Source organism: Alosa sapidissima, chromosome 11 (genome assembly GCF_018492685.1).
Source record: "Alosa sapidissima isolate fAloSap1 chromosome 11, fAloSap1.pri, whole genome shotgun sequence".
Lineage (NCBI taxonomy): Eukaryota > Metazoa > Chordata > Actinopteri > Clupeiformes > Clupeidae > Alosa > Alosa sapidissima.
Genome location: NC_055967.1, coordinates 24,967,239 through 24,986,561, shown reverse-complemented (window position 1 = coordinate 24,986,561; position 19,323 = coordinate 24,967,239). Strand labels below are relative to the sequence as shown.

Genomic DNA, 19,323 nt, shown 5'->3' with positions numbered 1-19,323 from the left:
AAGGTAAGGGGGAGCCTTTGAAGCCAGTGCAGCATGAGACGGCAGCTTTGGGAAAAGATCTGAAAGAGCGGATTTGGTGAGGGGGGTGGAGCTGGGGGGGGGGGGGGGGGGGGGTTGCAGGGGGAGGATGACAAAGTTGAACCAGCAGACAGAGCTGACAGGAATGTCAGAAATGGATCGACGCAAGGTGGATGATAATTGCAAAAGCAATCTACTTCCTTTTTGTCCACGTGCTGCTGAGAATGGTGTCGTCGAGCTTGTCTGTGGAGACCTCCAACCCTTTTCAATCACTTCAGCCAGACACACGGTGTCCCCTTCTGCACACTAATTCAGAGATGCTGCAGTAACCTATTTGACCGGGATACAGCTCATGTGTGGAAAGATCTCTCGAGCCTGGCCTCTTTTACCCCGTCTCTGTACCGTTCTTTCTCTCTCTCTCTCTCTCTCTCTCTCTCTCTCTCTCTCTCTCGCTCGCTCGCTCACTCGCTCTCTTTCCAAACAGTTGATCTGCTTTAAACCAACTGCAGCAATAAGCCTTTCTTTCCCATCGTTTTAATTAAGAAACACAGTCAGTTGAGTTCAATTTAATTAGAGCTTGGAGGCGTGGAGCAGCCATCAGCCATGCAGCACACAGCCCTGCTGAGGTCGACGAGCTAGTGTACGAGAACAAGGTAGCAGCGGCACACTCACAGAAACACACACGTGCGCTCACACATATACTGTACACACACCCACACGCATGCATACACACACATATATACACGTACATACACAGTGCATCACACGGACAGACGCATCATCATGCTTGTGGCACGCACATATACTCACAATGATGTTCAAAGCAGAAAAAAGGGGAAAATGCTTGCATAAACACGCTTCACTGCTTGCTTGGTACACCTGCACACAATGTTACCTCATCTATTTCTGGGAAGGAAATGTGGAACTGTACTGTCATGATTTCGCCATGTACTTTGCAGGGCAATGTAAGGCCTAATGAGACCTTGTTCTGGTCTGAAGGAGCGCACGTCAGCACAAAGAGGAAGCAGGAAAAGCCAAGCGAAACATTGGAAATGTCCTGTACCCTTTCAGAAATGCCTTTTCTGAAACATCTCCTACCGTCTGCAATCTTGATATCTGCTTGCGCTCTGTGATGAAAAACTAGTCTCTGTCCTTCAAATGACCTTGTCATAGACATTGGGCCCAATTTTGATGATCTGAAACCCACGGGGCCTTAATTTGAAGTGCAAAGTCAGTCTATATGAGCAAAGTTCTCGTGCGTGAACTAACCGCATCATGTGGCGTGAAAGCCTTTACCTGACCCAGCACTATTTGTGCTTAGGATGTTAGACCTTACCAGCATTTAAAGTGGATTTGGACCAATGTACAATGTCAGCATTCTTCTGTTGCTTTTCATCCTGTGTGAGATATGGTTTTACAATCGCACCTAAAATGCAAGTGGTTTTGCTTGAAAACGAGGTAGTATTTCAGATTTTCACCACCAGGGCGCAGCCATCTTTGATAAAAGCATATGGTGACATCACTAGCATGGAATAAACGCAAAGATTTATCACGCAAGATGCCTTAATGAAGGCAGAATCGTTTAATCGTATGATACAGGCAGTATGCTTTTTCTGAAGGACAGAAAGTGTATCCAAATTCACACTTATTCACACCCATTATTCTCAGTGGAATAACTCACAAACACTTCACTCAACACATGACAAACTATATATCAACATAAACAACAGACCTTACCGAATACAATAATGTAAAGCATTCTTTTGTACACTTAGCCGTTCCCAAGTAATCCGGTTCTGCAATTGGCTAGTTTGTCCAAACTTTCTAGCTCCATTGAACCACCCAGTGTTGAACTCATGCTAAACAACCATTCTTGTGACATCACACCGTGATGAAAACAAAGATGGTGGCACACTGGGTAACCAATTTAACATAAAAGCATACTAATTTGTGTTGTTTTTCTTAGAAAAGGCGTACTTTTATTTTTTTATTGTGGTGTTTTTAAATAATCCATTGATGTGTTGACTGATGGTCAGTGACATAATCATTTTCAGTATTGTCAAAATAGCAATTTGCAATCAATGTGCCTGACCACACACACCCACAACTTGAAAGCTGGATGAGAAGATGATCTGCATTGGTCACATGCTGCACATGCTATGTCCCATGATGTGCTGGGCATAAGTCAGGTCCGATAATGTTTTAACATCACATGATCCTAAAAATGGAACCGAAAATCATAACAAATAGCTGATGATTTGAGATTGAGTTTTTGTTTTCTTGGTGTCGGGAAAAAATTTTCATGTTCCATGAAATAACAAAAATACTCTTTAACTCCTGTAGTCTTCAGTAGTGTGGCAAGGTTAATATTTAGTTTGTGGTTCATATCAGGAAAGAATAGGTTTATTGCCTCACGTTATTTATACAAGGTGTACATATACATGTACAAACAACTCCATTGTGTGTTTGTGTGAGTGAGTGAGCACATCATGCCCAACTATGTGTGCATGCGTGCCCGATCCCTAACAAAGGGGAATGCTCGCTGCCCTTGCCAGGCTTGGCATGGGCCACAGATGCCTCTCTGTGACCAGAACAGTAGCCCACACCATGGACGCTTTCCGTTGCGGGACCGTGGCAGTGTGTCTTCCTGCTGAGAATCAAAGGCGCCGTTTCCCCAGCTCCTTTGATCTTCTCCCTGCTCCTTTTCTCCAACGTGAGCAGAGAGCCGCCGCAGAGGTGCGGGGCGCATCTGGCTGTGTTACATAAGCACCAACAGCTCGCGCACACACACACACACACATACACACACACATGCGCACACACACGCACTAGTTCTGCCAGCTTGCTCACATTCTCTCTCTGCCTCAGTCAAACAGCACAAACTGTGTTTTCTGGAGAGACCATCTGAAATGCCAGGAATGACAAGCTCTCTGAAGGAGACCTCATATAAAGGTTGACGTGTTGGTAAGCAGCAAACCGACGGGCCCAAACGCATTCTAATAGCTGAAAAGCGGAGTGTGTTCCACCATCTCTCTTCTCTGGCTGAGCCCCTGCTTCAGTGCCCTTGATTTTTCTTCCACACAATAAATCAATATGGAATAATGACAGACATCCCTGTGGCTGGAGAACTGTGTAGCCTACTCGTCATTAGCAGTCAAGCAGCAGTTCCTCCAGAATAAATTCACTCATACATCAAGGCCAGCAGAGTGTTTTTTTCTCTGTACTCTGTCCCAATTGATTACCCAAAGTAGCTTATTTATAGAGCACTGAGGATATGATGCAAAACATTATCAAATTAATTTATATTCCAATTAATAAGATGAGCAGTGGTGATTCACCACAAAATTACACATTAATTGATCTTGTTAAGTTTCCCTTCATAATTGTTTGCATATTACTCACAAATTGGCTTTGGAATTGCTTGTTGTCGCCTAGGTGATGGCAGAATATTTGTATTATCAACCAGACAGAATTAGATGACTTTGAAGCAATAACACAGTTTTTCAATTTTAAGTTTCTTAGTTAGATTGTTTTTGAACATCAATGGTCATTTGATGTAAGCACATGAGTTGTACCAAATACTGTTGTCAAGGCAAGACTTCACTGTTTGCTAGTGAGTTTGCTAGTTTGGGAGCGTGCCTATGTTCCCACAGCCCTATATTCCCACAGCCTAACCCTAACCCCTAAGAACATAGGGCTGTGGGCCCTATGATCCCGCAGCCTAAACCTAGGAACATAGGGCTGTGGGGAAAAAATCTTTAGAAATTTGGGACCATTGGGCTGTGGGAACATACAGTAGGGCTGTGGGAACATAGGGCTGACCCCGCTAGTTTTATACTCCTTAATGTTTCTTTAAAACTTTCACTCAATCCTGAATTGTAATAGTGAAGTATACAGTAACTTCCAGTGGTCCATACACTATGCAAGGAACCTGAGATTCTTTGTAAAGATTTTACTGCATCAGACACGTGTACTCGAGAGAGAGTCATCTGCTCTTGTAGATGGTGAAGTTTCATAAGGGCTCAGTATTCACGTTGAAAGAGCCTATAGCTGGAAAGTTGAAGGGAAAGCTGATTCCTGCTGCATCTAATCCCTGAGTTGATGGAGCTTTGAGCACTACAGGCTTTCTGTGCTTGCAGTGTGAAAAATAGCTGATGTTGACAGGGTGGGCTTCCAAACATGCCTGCAAGGCTCTCTTTCTCTCCCTCCCTCTCTCTCTCTGCCCTTCTCACATTTTTCCATCTCTATATTCTCCTGTCTTTTCAATGTCTCCTTTTTTTGCCAAGAAGGCCAACGGAAGTAGGATAGGAATAGGAAAATAGGTCTCTGATCTCTGATAAACATCCAGGAACACTTTGCACTAGATTTCACAGGTGCACACGATCACTCAGAATGAATCTTGGGTGTATAATTATTACACTAGAGAAACTCCTGCTGAAAAGATCAACAATGTGTTTTAACACTTAAGCTGTAGCCATTAAAGAATTTTCTCTGTCCATTTACGGTATTCTAATCATTTTCTTGCCCACTGCCATGTTTTTAGATGCTTTGCTCAAGTACTGTAGGCCTACCACTTATCCCTCCTAAATGAAAAACAATTCCGGACCACAAAAATGCTGTTAAAATGGGCAGGGCAAAATCAAAGGTATATTACATAAAACATACTAAACATAACCACGCAATTCCATCTTCTTATTATGACCGCCGCGCAGGTTTTCTTTTTCGCATGTCCAGATTTCCGTCAAGGATTCCCGGGACACTGAAAGACCGGGGTAGACGAAACTTGGTGGGCATGTAACCCCATATGGATAGCATGGAACCATCGTTTTTCGTTTTGATCTGTAGCCCCCCCGCTGGACTGCACCCCCCGAAAGGAGGGTAGGGCAGACACAGTTTTCTGTGAATATCTCAAGAACCGTAAGGTTTAGGAGGGCATTTTTTTTTTTTGTATGTTGATCTCAAGGGGCCATGTCAACCCATTCCATAACCACTCATTTCATGTATAGCGCCACCTAGTTAAACACCAAAAAGTAAAAATGGGGTGTTGTAATCGCAGGTATCTGTGACCTAACATAGTCAAAACTGCACGAAATTGAAAGTGTAGGATCATTATGACACCCTCTGAATGCATGCCAAGTTTCACACAGTAGACATATGTACGCATGCATGCACATGCACAAACACCAATACACAGGCAAACACACAAGCACGCACACACACACACACACACACACACACACACACATAAACGTGTACACGCACACATGCACACAATTCAAGAATTTCTCAGAATTATGAACAGGCAAGATGGGGGTGGGGTTGTATAAAATGAATTTTACATGTGAAATCTATGAACTAATCATGTTTTGGTACTTGTTGTCTAGCAGATACCAGTGAGAATTGAGTGTGGATAATGCAATTTAGTGAGACAGTTAGAATCATATAGGCCTTTCAGCGTGATTTATTTTTGTGGAAAAAATGTGCTGGACTGGACTCATATTTTGTACCGCTCTGCGGTACATCTAGTTATTTATCTGCAGGTTCTCTGGCCTCTGATTGATATTGGTCTGACAGACCAGACTCATGAGATATCCTGCGGTGACGAGTGTGGCAGGAGGAGATTGCGTTTCTGACCGTCAGAAGTCAACCACACTGAGAGGTTGGGCATGACATTGCAGTGCTGTCACTCGAGTCGTGCGAGGCAAAGAAATAGATAGATCTGGAGAAGCCATTGGTGTGCTTTCTGTCTGGCAAATGCCAAGTCAGTATTACTCTCATATTGAAAGTGGCGATGCATTTTATTGCATTTAACTCCCCAGTTGTGTACCCTTTAAGCATATTTAGAAAGCCAAAGCGCATTCCAATTGTACGCCCAGGTCAGTCACCGTGTTGTTTTCCCAACAACTAACAGGAAGTTCCAAATGGAACGTCCCCTGAAGTTGTATCCCGACTCTGCTCGTTCGAACCCAGAGTAACGATAAATGAGTAAGATTAACGATAAATGAGAGTCGTAGATATACTCTGTTTATTAAAAGTTCTGTCTGATTTGTGTCTCTTTAAGTCGTAGAAACAATAGTGTCCCCTCTATCTGTCGCTATGTTGCTGTGACATTTGTTTGGGTAAAACACTGTTGCATAAACAGTTGTATAAAATAGTAATGCTTTGTTTCAAACTGGTATTGCTATATCTGGTAATATCACTAACAACAGACAAGTACTAACAAACTGTAGCATGACTTGTTGACTAACTGCAACACAACCAGCTCGGGTTTTTACACGGATGTGACATTGTTTCACGACTGGAATGTGACATTAGTTCACATTTTTTGATGGCAACATATTGAAAACCTTGGACCAGTGGTCTAGCTTGGCTTTAGAAATTGGTTTCAATGAGAGCGTGGCCAGGTAGAGCAAATACAAATGCACTCTTAATGGAATCTGTCTCCAATAAAAAAGAAACTGAATTCAAGAGGTTAGGTAGGACTCCTTTGAACAAGTTTGTTAATGGCTGTAAATATTTTTGGTTTTCCTGAGGCAAAACTGATCATTTATTTAAGGTCCCTGTTTGTGTTGCTTTTCAACAAACTACCATATAAAAAGCTAGTTTAAACCAAGTAGTGTGCTGTGCTGTTAATGTTTTCTTCATGGCTGGATTTTTTAATGACTTCAATAAAGTTTTTTTAAGTCAACACTCAAACATGACCTAGAAATATCAACAGAATGTGAAAAAACAAGTGTTTTGATGTAAAAAATGCCCAGATATCCAGTAAAGTTAGCATTCAATCCAGCTAGCACTGGGTCGGCTTTATTATTATAATGTAAGGCAATGAAAGAGTGTTGTGTGGCTACGTTCAAGACAACCCAAAACTTACAGAACCCCACATTTGCACCTTTAAAAGGAGCAATAGAAGTGCAGATTTGACGCAATGGGGAAAACTATTCTATATTTGGCGTCACAGGGAAGACTATTACAGATTTGACGTCATGGGGAAGACTATTACAGATTTTACGTCACAGGGAAGAAGACTATTCCAGAGTAAAGGAGCTAATCTTGCATGGCATCAGTGCTTTTCAAAGCATCATATTAATCTTGACATTTGCAGACATCCAGTAGAAGATAAGAATTGAGGAATCCGGCATTTTGTGTGCTCTGTTTGGTTCCGGTTACAGTAAAAGTTAAATGACATTTATGGGGAGTTAAGCCAAATTAGCATTACAATAGCTAAAATGGAGAAATGCTATCTGCATCATTCACTCAGTTTTCTCTGCAATACAAATACAAGTGGCATTATGCCTTTTACATTGTCAATAGATGTTTCAAATATTTTTCTGCCTAACTCTCTCATACAAGATTGCTTATACACATGAATTTAAAAAAAGAAATACACAAACTTCAGATAAGACTGGTCTGCTTCACTGCCCTCTCACTTTCTGGCTACACAGCATCAACAGACAGTTCAGCCAAATGCTCTCAATCAACCGAAAAGGTTTGACCTGCATGTGGAAGAATCTGGAGGCAGAGAGAACCAGCTGAAACCTGGTTCTCCTTAAAGTTTAATGACCTATTAGCCCTAACCGATTGTTTCTTGTGTCTCAGAGACGACTGCCTTGTTTTCACAGCGAAGAATCTGGCTCAAGTGTGAGGGGTCAGCCAGCGGCAAGCGGCAGTGGCAAACGTAACGCAACGCTCAGACCATAATAAGTTTTATCTTGTTCCTAAGCAACACAAAAGTTTGTCAATTGAATACGCTCGCGTTGCGCTTTGAAAGTTGAACCAAGTTCAACGCTCAGCTTGTTCAACGCTAGCGTTACACCAGCGTTGCCACCGTTCCGCTGCCAAACCACAGAGAACAATAGGAAACCTGCCACTTGCCGCTGGCTAATGTGATCCCTGCCTAAAGGCTATGCTGCTGAACAGGTCGCACTTTGGTAGCCCTCTTAATTATCCACTGTATCACCTCCCTGAAGGTGTCACCTTGTGGCTATGCAACTGTGCCCTGAGACGTGCGAGCGTATTGATTGGTCACCTTCCAGTGACTCTCTGATAGCTCTGGCGTTTCTTGGGGTCAGGTGCCCTCTGCCAGGGCTGAGTGATTATGAAGTACCTCAGCCAGCCTGGATAGGGCTCGAGGCTTAGCCAACCTCACCTGACTAAATCACAGCACAGTCACAGATCCCTTCAGGATGCATGAGGTAAGTCAGGGACCACGGTGGAGGTCAGGGGCACAGAAGGACAGAGGGAGAGAGAGAGAGAGGGAGGGACCAGTGCTGTTGAGAGAAACTGATGCTGACAGCCCAGGCTAGTGTCTCATTAGTATTGACGACATATTCTCAGAGCAGTATGTATGTGTGTGTGTGTTTATATATGGGTATGTGTGTGTGTGAGCGAGGGAAGGTTGTGACTAAGCACCCGGAGCTGCAGCGTGGATGAGCTGATAGGAGTTGGCCCACACACAATGTCAACCTTAGGTCAGCTCGTCCTTCCCCTAGGCATGATGGCCATGATCCAGGAGTCTTTGTGTGTAATTAAACCGCAAACACTTTTTTCCTTTTTGGAAAATTGACCGAAGAATTAAACAGATCCCAACCGACAGGCATTTTTTATTTGCCCCATTTGAGTGCTTTCTGTTGTAGGCTCAGTTCTGCCAGACTAATTGAATTGTTTTTTTGGACAAATTCAACAAATTTATCCTCATGGTCCGATAGCTACAGTATACATTCAGCATGGGCTTCAGTAGTCGCACCAACCCGTCTGTAAAGGAGAAGAGAACATAGTGACCCAGGCCAAGCCATAAACAACTCGACGTTAAAGCGACGTTTTACTCCAGGGACTCTGAAATGGAGGGGGTGTCATTTGAATTGTTGTGCTCCAATATCAACTGCCTTTCGTCAGAATTGCATACTCTATATTGCACACAACCCTTTCCCCCCACCACTCCTATCCTTGAGATAGTCAGTCTGTGCAGACCTATAAAAAGATGCTTCATGAGTTTGTTTTGTTTCAAAACTATAGGCACATCAAAGCACTGGCTGCTCCAAAGTGTCCTTGTGTGTTGAGTCACCTCTTGTCTCCTTGTTTCTCCTGAGATGATGTGGCTCTCGCTGCCAACGCTACCGCCATGCTACTGCCTCCCCTGAGCATTCACACGTGTCCCACACCACCTCACCAGACAATCTGAACGCTGTCTGCAGTCTCTCTACACACACACACACACACACACACACACACACACATACCGCAGGTCACCTCAAGTCTTACTGCCAGGCTTCAAGCACACATATGGATCACTGTGTCTGGAGGATTGTGTTCATTGTGCAGTCAAGTTGTGACATTTTGGATTTCACTCATAAGGCATCATTCCCTGCCACAAACATATCTAGAGTATTACTAGAGTATATAGGGTATAGGTTGGATTAGACCCGCTGCACTGCAAATCAAACATATCTAGAGTATAGGGTATAGATTGGATTAGACCCCCCTGCCCTCAAATCAAACATATCTAGAGTATAGGGTGTAGATTAGGTTAGACCCCCCTGCCCTCAAATCAGCTGCCATCAGAACTATTAGTCATGCAGTGGTCACAAAAAGAAGAGAAAAGGTCATGTCAAGGTCACAACAGATCCGGTAAATGGAGCTGAATGTTAATCCAATGACAAAACTGACCCGTTTTCCATTCCTTGTTACAAGGCACAAATTTGATTTAATGACCAGTATTTGCTGCTCTGACGTTGTTTACATATCTCTATTTTGGCTAAGTGAGCTAAAGGGGAGATATGAGCTCCTCGTTAATAAATCATGTGTCAGATACAGAATATTGTAATCGCCCTCACAATCTCTTGCATACTACAGGTGCATTTTTTGGATCGTTAATCATCGCTCTTGATGATGACGATGGGTGAAGTGCAACTAATATGTCATCAATTTGTATCCCACGCCCCCCAGTGGAATGGCTGTGATGGATAGCTGTTGTCTGCAGGCTGGTGCACTATTTGTGGCGATATGAAAGTCCACTAGTCTCAGTGCCAGGTAGCGGGAGACAAGAACACGATGCCCAGCGGAACCTTGTGCGCACAGCAGGTGGCGTGACAGTGATGATGGAGTGCCAAGGAGCAGAGCAGGTGTCAGTGTCCACTCTTCCAGTGCATCGGGAAGTTAATCCATCTATGCAGGGAGACACACACACTCTCTCTCTCTCTTTCTCTCTCTCTCTCTCTCAAACACACACACACTGAGACATGCAGTGTCATGTGCAGAGATCCACACCACCTGACTGTTTCTGACTGTTAACACTTCCCTCCCTTGTGTCACCCACACACCCCCCTTTAGTATTCAAATGGTTCGCTCTGGTCCCATTTCAGACCCATAAAGCCCCTACCATCATTTGGAAGGCACGGGAGGCGTGCTCTTCTCTCATTCTTTTGACTTTCCTTGCCGAGTGTAAGCCCTGTAGTCAGCTTAACAAATACAGACTACAGACTGTTGAAAAAAAGAAAAAAGAGGAGAGCACAAGAGGAGAGCAAGCGTCAGCCACAGTCACACAGACGAAATGGCGCAGTGAGGAATAGACACAGTGTAGCATCGCCAACGATAAAGCCCTCATACGCCAGTGGAGACACGCTCTGAGATGCAGCATGTGTCCATATGTGTGTGAATGAGCGATAAATATGCGTGTCTTTACAGGATTTTATACACGCACACACATCGTGTATATTTTTATATGCTCATAGTAGCGAGTCCTTAAAAGAGAAGAAAGAACTGGGATTCAGACGGAGACAAAACATGCTAATCCCATTTCATGGGGTCTTAAATGTGCTGCAGATGTGTTCAGTAGAGAGGAGCAGAGGCACTGGTCTCTGCAGTGTGACGCATACACACTCACACACACATTCACACACTCACACGCACATTCACACATTCACACATTCACACACACATTCACTCAAGGAGATAGAATGATGGAGTCTGCATACACTCTGGTCTCTTCAGATTCACTTCCATCCTCACACATACACACTCGCTCTGCGACACACACACACACACATGCACACACATTGAAAGTCACCACACAATTGCTGTCACACCGATGAATGGAGAAGTGCCTCTTCATCATTGTACCTGCTACATGCCCCACTCTCTCATTAAGCCTTTCATCATGACTCTCCCTCACCCCAATAAAAATCTAAGGGCACCATGGCCACCAAAGATCAATTTTCTCGTGTCTACGAAGTCATTTACAGTCCTCGCTCTAATAAAAGAGGCTCTCCTTGTCAGTGGATTGAGATACCTTGTTGAAGGCTGGTAGTATCTTATGTGCTTAGGACCCAGCGCTGCAAATAGCTCACATGAAGCACATATGCGAGCTTGTCCTAGGGGCCCTGGCATATGGCAGCGGAGTCTCGTGACGTATGTGTGAGCCCAAGAGCATGCTGGGAGCCAGGGGAGAGGACCTAGCGCTCTGCAGGAGATCTGTCTCTATCTCCACCTCTCCGTCTCTCTCTCTCTCTCTCTCTCTTTCTCTTCCTTTTACCTCTCCCTCACTCTTCTCTATGTGTTTCTGTGACATCACGACATGCTTGTCCCTGCCTGTGGGAGCGAATGAGAGATGGAGGAGGGGAAGAAGAGGTAGGGGGGGGGGGGGGCGTAGTGCTGTCCGTTATCGTTTGTTACTTCACTAACTGACAGCTACAGTGAGTGTGGGGCGTGCGTCCGCTGCGCCGGTGTGCACTACCCACAAGGCCCCTCAATCGGTACCATGCTGAGTAGGACAACAGCAACACACAAAAAGGGAAGAACCAGGGGTAAAATGGGGGGAGAGAGAGAGAGAAAGGGAAGAACCAGGGGTAAAATGGGGGGAGAGAGAGAGAAACACAGAAAGAGAAGAACTGGGGGAGAATGGGGAAAGAGAGAGATAGATGCACAGAGATCACAGGAGAACAGCTGGCAGCCATCATTATTAGTGTTGGCGCTGTGCTTTTGGTAACTCTTTCTCTGCAGGGCTCTATATGGGGGGGGGGGGGGTGGGGCGCAGTTCAGAGGAGCTTACCAGGTCATTGTGAGTGTCTGCTGATTTGTAATCCAGAGGGTTGCGGTGGCGCCGACGGTAGTGGCTATTTTAAACGCTCCGGTTCTGACGCTGCTTTGGTCTCCTCTCAAGTGTGTGTGTGTGTGTCTGAGTGACTGCGTGTGTGTGAGTGACTGTGTGTGTGTGTGTGTGTGACTATGTGTGAGTGACTGCCTGTGTGTGAGTGACTGTGTGTGTGTGACTGAGTGTGAGTGATTGCGTGTGTGTGTGTGTGAACGTCCCGTCCCGTGCGTCAGTGCATACGGCTTGGAGTGCCAGAATGACTCGGTGATAACCTGAGGAGGGTACGGGCGTATCTTAGCGCTCGCTAATTGGCCTTGGTTTGGGTCTCATGCCTGCGCAGATGACTTGATTTGTGCTCATCATTCTCACGGAGTGGCAAATTAATCTGTCAGAATAATTGTGAGCATTTATGCCCCTTGTGACGCAGAAAATTTCGGCCCATAATTGTTCGTGTGTGAAATCTGATAAATAGCAGAACTAATTTTCTCACTGCAATCCCAGTAAGTAGATATCCACCATGTTTTATTGATGTCTGCATATCCATCCATGTCTTATTGCTGCCTGCAGATCCATGTGTTGCTGCTTTCTGCATATCCATCCATGTCTTATTGCTGTCTGCAGATCCATCCATGTCTTATTGCTGTCTGCAGATCCATCCATGTCTTATTGCTGTCTGCAGATCCATGTCTTATTGCTGTCTGCAGATCCATGTGTTGCTGCTTTCTGCATATCCATCCATGTCTTATTGCTGTCTGCAGATCCATCCATGTCTTATTGCTGTCTGCAGATCCATGTCTTATTGCTGTCTGCAGATCCATGTCTTATTGCTGTCTGCAGATCCATGTCTTGCTGCTGTCTGTACTGTATATCCATCCATGTCTTGTTGCTGTCTGTGTTCAGCTTTTTCCTCCTCAGTCAATGGTGTTTGCTGTTGGTCTGTTAAAAACCATGATCAGGATTCTATACTCCCTGCATTCCCTCGTCCACTGGTGTCAATGTGTCTCAAATGTATATCTGCCAAATTAATTGACTTTGAAAGGGGAAGAAATGTGCAGTAAGATGGATGGTGCATTTCCTCTTGTTTGAAGGGCAGCAGGCCTTTTCAATGACTATCAATCATGGATTTGTTGTGTCTGATTCTGCTCCCCTCCCCTCATAGTTCAAATGAAAAGGTCTCACGCTATAAAGTAATATGGTAAGTGAATGTAATGTTTGACTGTTTTTCCCTAAGACATTTATTCGCTATTATTCCCAGTCACTATTAAACGTTTCCAATCAGATGCCAATCGAAGCCTGAAAGGAAGTTGTAGGACCACCCACCTGCTTATTTTCCAGTTCTCGCTAATAGATCAAGTTCTTCTTTTTGAAACTGTTGCCTTGCTTTCCTAAGTCAGGGAGTTTTTTTTTTGTCATGGCTGGCTTGTATGCCCTGTATGATAGTATAGGCGCTCAGACTGAGCGAAGCTTTTATAATCAATATGCCAGAGAAAGAAATACAGCTGCACCGTCACAGGCAACTTCATCAAAGACCTGCAGTCTGGTAGAGTCTGGAGAACTCGGAGCTGTCATACATCATGTTCAAGCACAGAGGTGAAGATGCCGGGGGGGGAGGGGGCTCCAGGCACACTGTACACGCCCATGGGACTCAAAGTCTTAAGAGCGCTTCATAGCATTATTGAAGCAGCAGAGAGGCAGAAAATTAAAAATGTTACCCATGAACAGATTCATAACTGGCTGAATTATTTGACAGCGTCATCTCCTCTGCTAGAGGCTCGTTAGAATTAATTGTAACCTCTTTAAGTATCTGGAAGGAAATAGCTAGGCTACTTCAGGCTTTATGTGGCAAAGATCTGCATCTAAAGGGGGAAGAAACAGTCTATCCTAAACCCTCCCATCTGTCTTTTCAACATCTGGTGGTGATACAGTTTTTTATTTCCCTTCATGGAGGGAAGATGGGGCCATGTTTACATTTGTTTTTTGTTTGTTTGTTTAATTCTCTCTGAGTTAAAGTCTCTGTTACGCAACAGCGGGTTTTGCAGAGGGACAGATTGTGTCTGCGTGTGCAGAGTTTGAAAGGGGTAGCTGGCAGGGAACTGGTGTGTGATGAGGCGGTGTGTGTGTGTGTGTGTGTTGGGGTGGGGGTGGATTAGCCTGCCTCAGAGCTTGTGTAGCATACATGTGCCTGTGTTGTTATGACACGCTATTTTCAGGGGAGAGCACTGACTGTACAGCTCCCCTAGTGGTGGACAGAGGGAACTGATCTTCTGAGATCCCCTTGCTGACTTTGAAGCAGTGTTATGCTTCTCCATCTCCCAGAAACCCTCAAAACATATGGGCCCTCTCTGACACTGCTACCATGAAGCATGTGGCAGCTGCAAACCACATCATATCTCCCTGAGCCATTTGTACCTCAGCGTGCAATTCAGGTCACTGCTCTAACATGTCATTCTCAGTATAAATAAAATAATAAACACTTGGCATGCAGCCAAAGAGGAGCAGACCTTTAATAATTCATCCACCTTAATTCTAAAACATGGCAAACTCCCGGTGGCTCACAACCAAACCAGCTCTCCTTCGGCTAGCTGTTCTGCACCAGGCCACTGGACATCTCCGTAATGCTGTCAGTTGAGGGCTGGACGAGTGATGGGCAGCTAGCTGCCACCTGTGTGCACTTTGCCTCAAAGTGTAGGACAGCAAGCTACTGTGTGGATACATGGGCCGTAAATATAGCTGGTGGTGTGCACAGCAGCTAGCCCGTTTCTTTGATATATTTTGACTGCCTTTGAACTGCAGACCTCAGTGAATAGGCTTCGACAGGACTTGCTGGGGGATTTGTGAGGGGAAACTTAAAGAAGCTACTGCAAGGTACGCAGTGTGTCTGCAGTGGCCATCTCTCTCTCTCTCACTCTCTCTCTCTCTCTCACTCTCACTCTCTCTCTGTCTTTCTCTTCCTCTCTTTCGCTCTCCCTTTCTTTCTCTCTCTTTCTCTCCCTCTCTTGAATTTCCCCTGGGGATCAATAAAGTATCTATCTATCTATCTATCTATCTATCTATCTATCTATCTTGCTCTCCCTCCTCCCTCTTTCATTCTGTCTTTCTCTCTCTCCCTCTCTTTCTCTCCCTCTCTTTCTTGCTCTCCCTCCTCCCTCTTTCATTCTGTCTTTCTCTCTCTCCCTCTCTTTCTCTCCCTCTCTTTCTTGCTCTCCCTCCTACCTCTTTCATTCTGTCTCTATCTCTCTCTCTCTATCTCTCTCTCTCTCTCTCTCTCTATCTCTATCTCTTCACTTGCGTTCTCATCGCCCTGATGTTGTTTTTGCCTGCTGAGGAATATTAAAGTGTAATACTTTAATGAGGCCTGGTGCAGGAGTGGCCAGGCAGCGTGTTTGGCCTCACCGTCAAAGTGGACACTTGAAAGCATGGCAGGCAGCTAAGCATTAGTTAGAGGAGAATTTCCCCAGATGTCTACAGAAACACTGAAAACACATTACAAATGTTTCAAATGCTGCAGCATATTGAAAAGGGAACGGGGGGGGGGTGTTTGTTTAGCAAAAAGTAGCAATTGTTAAATTAGCAAATGTGCATTTTTGAAAGAGTGATTGTACAAAAATGATACAATGAAGATTAGCTGAAGGTAAGGCTGTGGGAGAGAGGGAGGAAGACAGGAAGAGAAGGATGGAGGGAGAGAAAAGCAAAGCAAGGATGTTGTTGTACAGGTAGCACCATGGTGTACGGAAATAAAGCAGATGTGGTATCACCAACACTAATGTCTCTCCACAGTCGGAACAGCAGCCAAAATGTGTGTGCAGTCTTGCAGAGGAATTCATGCTGGACAGCACTGTATCAACCGGAAAATTATATCCAGAGGGTTTCACGCGCGCACACACACAGACCAAATTTTATAATTTTTTTTCAGTAAGGAGGAGGAAGTGCGAGGTGAACTTGTAAATGTGTTTCATTATTCATGTACAGTGCACTATGGGTAATATGTAGTCAGCTCTTTTTTGGCTGCTCTGATTCTCCGCAGTGCCATCACCTCCGGAGGAGAACTTCATCTCCATCTAATCCTGGCCGCTCCAGGCGGGAACGCCGAATGCTGAGCGAGGAGCCTCGACTAAATATTCAAGAGAGGAACACGCCGATTAACCGCCTAATAGAAATCTGCACCGTAGCCTTTTGTCATATATCTGAGCATAAAAATCATGTAATATGGGGAGGCTTTCTCTCGCCACGCTGACGAAGGCGTTGAAGGTTGAAAGTGAAGGGATGTGATTTGTGGTTTGTCCTTGTGGCTTCTCGCTCCTCGTGGGCCTGAATTTATGTTGCTCGACTGGTTGTTGTTGTTGTTGTTGTGGCTATTGTTGACTCCTGCTCCTCTTGAGAGCCGCAGAGAAAATGAATCAGGCTGTGAATGAAGTGTGGCATGCAGAATGAGGGGCGAGACAGCCAGGGGGAGGGAGGGGGGTAAAAGATGACCGCCAGGGCTTTTAGAGTGCTAGTGGGAATATGTGTCCTAACTTCATCTCTCTCTCATCATCTCTTTCTCTCTCTTTCTCTCTCTCTCCCTCTCTGGTGCCGCAGACAGGCACTGTGTTCTGTCATTGATGATAATTTGCACTTTAGTCACCATCTGTAGTCCTTTTAATTTTTTGAACATATTTTTTATCCTATACAAAAGTTTAATTGTGTGAATCTTTCAGTGTTTTTGTAAACCAATAAAGAATGAGTTAAAATCTCAAATCTCTCTCTCTCTCTCTCTCTCTCTCTCTCTCTCTCTCTCACTATCATTACCATCTCTGTCATTCTCTTCTCTCTCTCTCATCATCACCATCTCTCTCTCTCTTTCTCAATTCAATTCAAGTGAACTTTATTAGCATGACAAATATTGTTGCATTGCCAAAGCAGAACATTTAGACATACATTTACAAGATTTCTCTCTCTCATCATCACCATCTCTCTCTCCCTCTTACTCTCTCATCACCATCTCTCTCTCTCATCACCATCTCTCTCTCCCTCTCTCTCACTTCACCATCTCTCTCTCCCTCTCTCTCTCTCTGGTCCTTTCCAACTTTCAGTTATTCTCTTGAACTGTTCCAGCTCCTCCCACCTCTCTGCGTCCCTATTTCGAAACCTCTTGACCTGTCCACTGTCTCACTTTGTCCTCCGCGCCACTGTTCCTCTCAACCTCTCATCATTATTGAATTCCTTCTTTGACCTTGATTTCGTCCTTCTCTTCTGGCCCCCTCCCTCCCTGCCTGGACAGGTGTGTGTCTGGTGCTGGGCTGCATGATCTACCCGGACGGCTGGGACGCCAAGGAGGTGCAGAGCATGTGCGGGGAGCAGACGGACAAATACTCCATCGGAGCGTGCTCAGTGCGCTGGGCCTACATCCTGGCCATCATGGGCATCCTGGACGCCCTCATCCTCTCCTTCCTGGCCTTCGTGCTGGGCAACCGACAGGACAACCTGATGGCCGAGGAGCTGCTGGCGGAGAGTAAAGGTGAGGACTGTCCGTTTGTCATCCTCACAACGCATATGAAGTAACAGGGAATAAATAAGAGCACCATCAGAGGTACCTGAGCAGCAGAGCACCAGGGCACCAATCACCAAACACTTGGGAGCTGCTGGCTGAGAATAAAGGGGCGTTCACACCAAGAATGGTAACTAGAACGATAACGGCGAAAAACTATCGCTCTAGCTAATATGAATGACAAGGTCCAACTCCAACTCCAAACCTGACTGACTAACTATACTAACACCAACATAAAAAAAGAAAATCATAGGTTGGCTACTGAGCCTTGCACCTATGCACCAATCACCAAACACTTATCACTGCGAACATTGTCTAAGATATCTATTACTGTGTGATTAATATTGTATCTATCTGATGATATAGGTTGTCTGTAGTTAACAGGAATTATATTCCTGCCATTATAAACGCAGTTCTTGAACTCCTCCAATGACACATTTATTGGACAAACCTTTAAGCCTGTATTAGATTAGCAAAGTGTTCAGAAAGTAAAAAACATTTTTTAAACCACCTAACGACTCCTTAATTGTATGCCTTGGCCATTTTCAAATAGAATTAGCCTTTAAGGCTGTCTTAAGGCTGTCCCCAATATGCCATGCGTGAGTGGCCCTCATTTCTGCTTCAGGGGGACTATCACCCCATCTCACTTTAATCTCTTACACCTACCTGCTATGGCACTACTAAACGCCAGTCAGAGGCAGTGTGAGGGAGCAGGTGGGAAATTAAGTAGAAAATGGCTAGTCTGACCAAAAGATTCCAAAGGAACACTCTTTTAACCCTTCTGTTATCCTCAAATCTTACCGACACTCTTTATCCTTGGGGTCAATTTGACCCCAGCTAAATAAACCCTCAGAAAATTATTATAATTAATATTGTTACCCAGTTTTTTTGTGACAGGTACTTAACAAGAGTGTAATAACCACCATCAAAAGCCCTACAAAACAATCCCACCCCCCCACACCCCTTTATGAACCTTGGAACCCTGGCTGGCAATATTGCCCATCCAGTGTCAGCAGCCCAAAGGCTTGTTGCTTCCCCTTTTGACTTATACAGTCCTGCCAAAATGACTTATATGTAATATGTACTTGTGTATGTAATAATGATAATAACAATATGTTCTCATACTATTCGAATAATAATATTCATAATGTGTCAAATATTCATGTATCCTATGTTTCATACAGCTGGGGTCAAACTGACCCCAAGGAACATCAATGTACAAAATATTTGTACAGGACATTGAAAACAAATTATTGTACAAATTTCATGCTAACTCTGTTGTACCCTTCAATTGAAAAGTCATGAAACATGAAGCAAAAAAAAAAAGTGAACCATATATTTTATGATGTTAAACGTTGCTTGGGGTCAAATTGACCCCAAGGATAACAGGAGGGTTAAGACAAGAAGTATTCCCTTGAAACCAAAGAGCACCTGCTTTCGAGAGATATCAGTGACGAAGCACTTCCGACAACCAACCTTTTTTTGGTATTTGAAGATATAGAAAATGGTTAGATTATGTGGGAGTGCTGTGTGTCTATCTCAGAGCTCTGCTGAGTGCCACTCATAGGCTGAGTTTGGCTAGCTAGAGACTCCATGCTTTAGCCAAGAGTCCAGTGCTGTCTGTCAGATCTGGAAAGACACATGAGTGGAGGTCGTGTGAAGTTCTCTGCCGATCATATCCAGAATGAAACTA

General features: G+C 44.5%; 1 protein-coding gene across 2 annotated transcripts in view; it reads left to right on the top strand.

Annotated features, from left to right (window-relative positions):
- Positions 1-19,323, top strand: part of LOC121724597 (LHFPL tetraspan subfamily member 3 protein-like) — a 33,820-nt gene that overhangs the window by 9,618 nt on the left and 4,879 nt on the right. For both annotated transcript variants that reach the window (XM_042111273.1, XM_042111275.1), the window contains one exon: positions 17,364-17,600. In XM_042111273.1, coding sequence (XP_041967207.1) covers positions 17,364-17,600 — 237 coding nt within the window. The remainder of the gene's footprint in view (positions 1-17,363; positions 17,601-19,323) is intronic.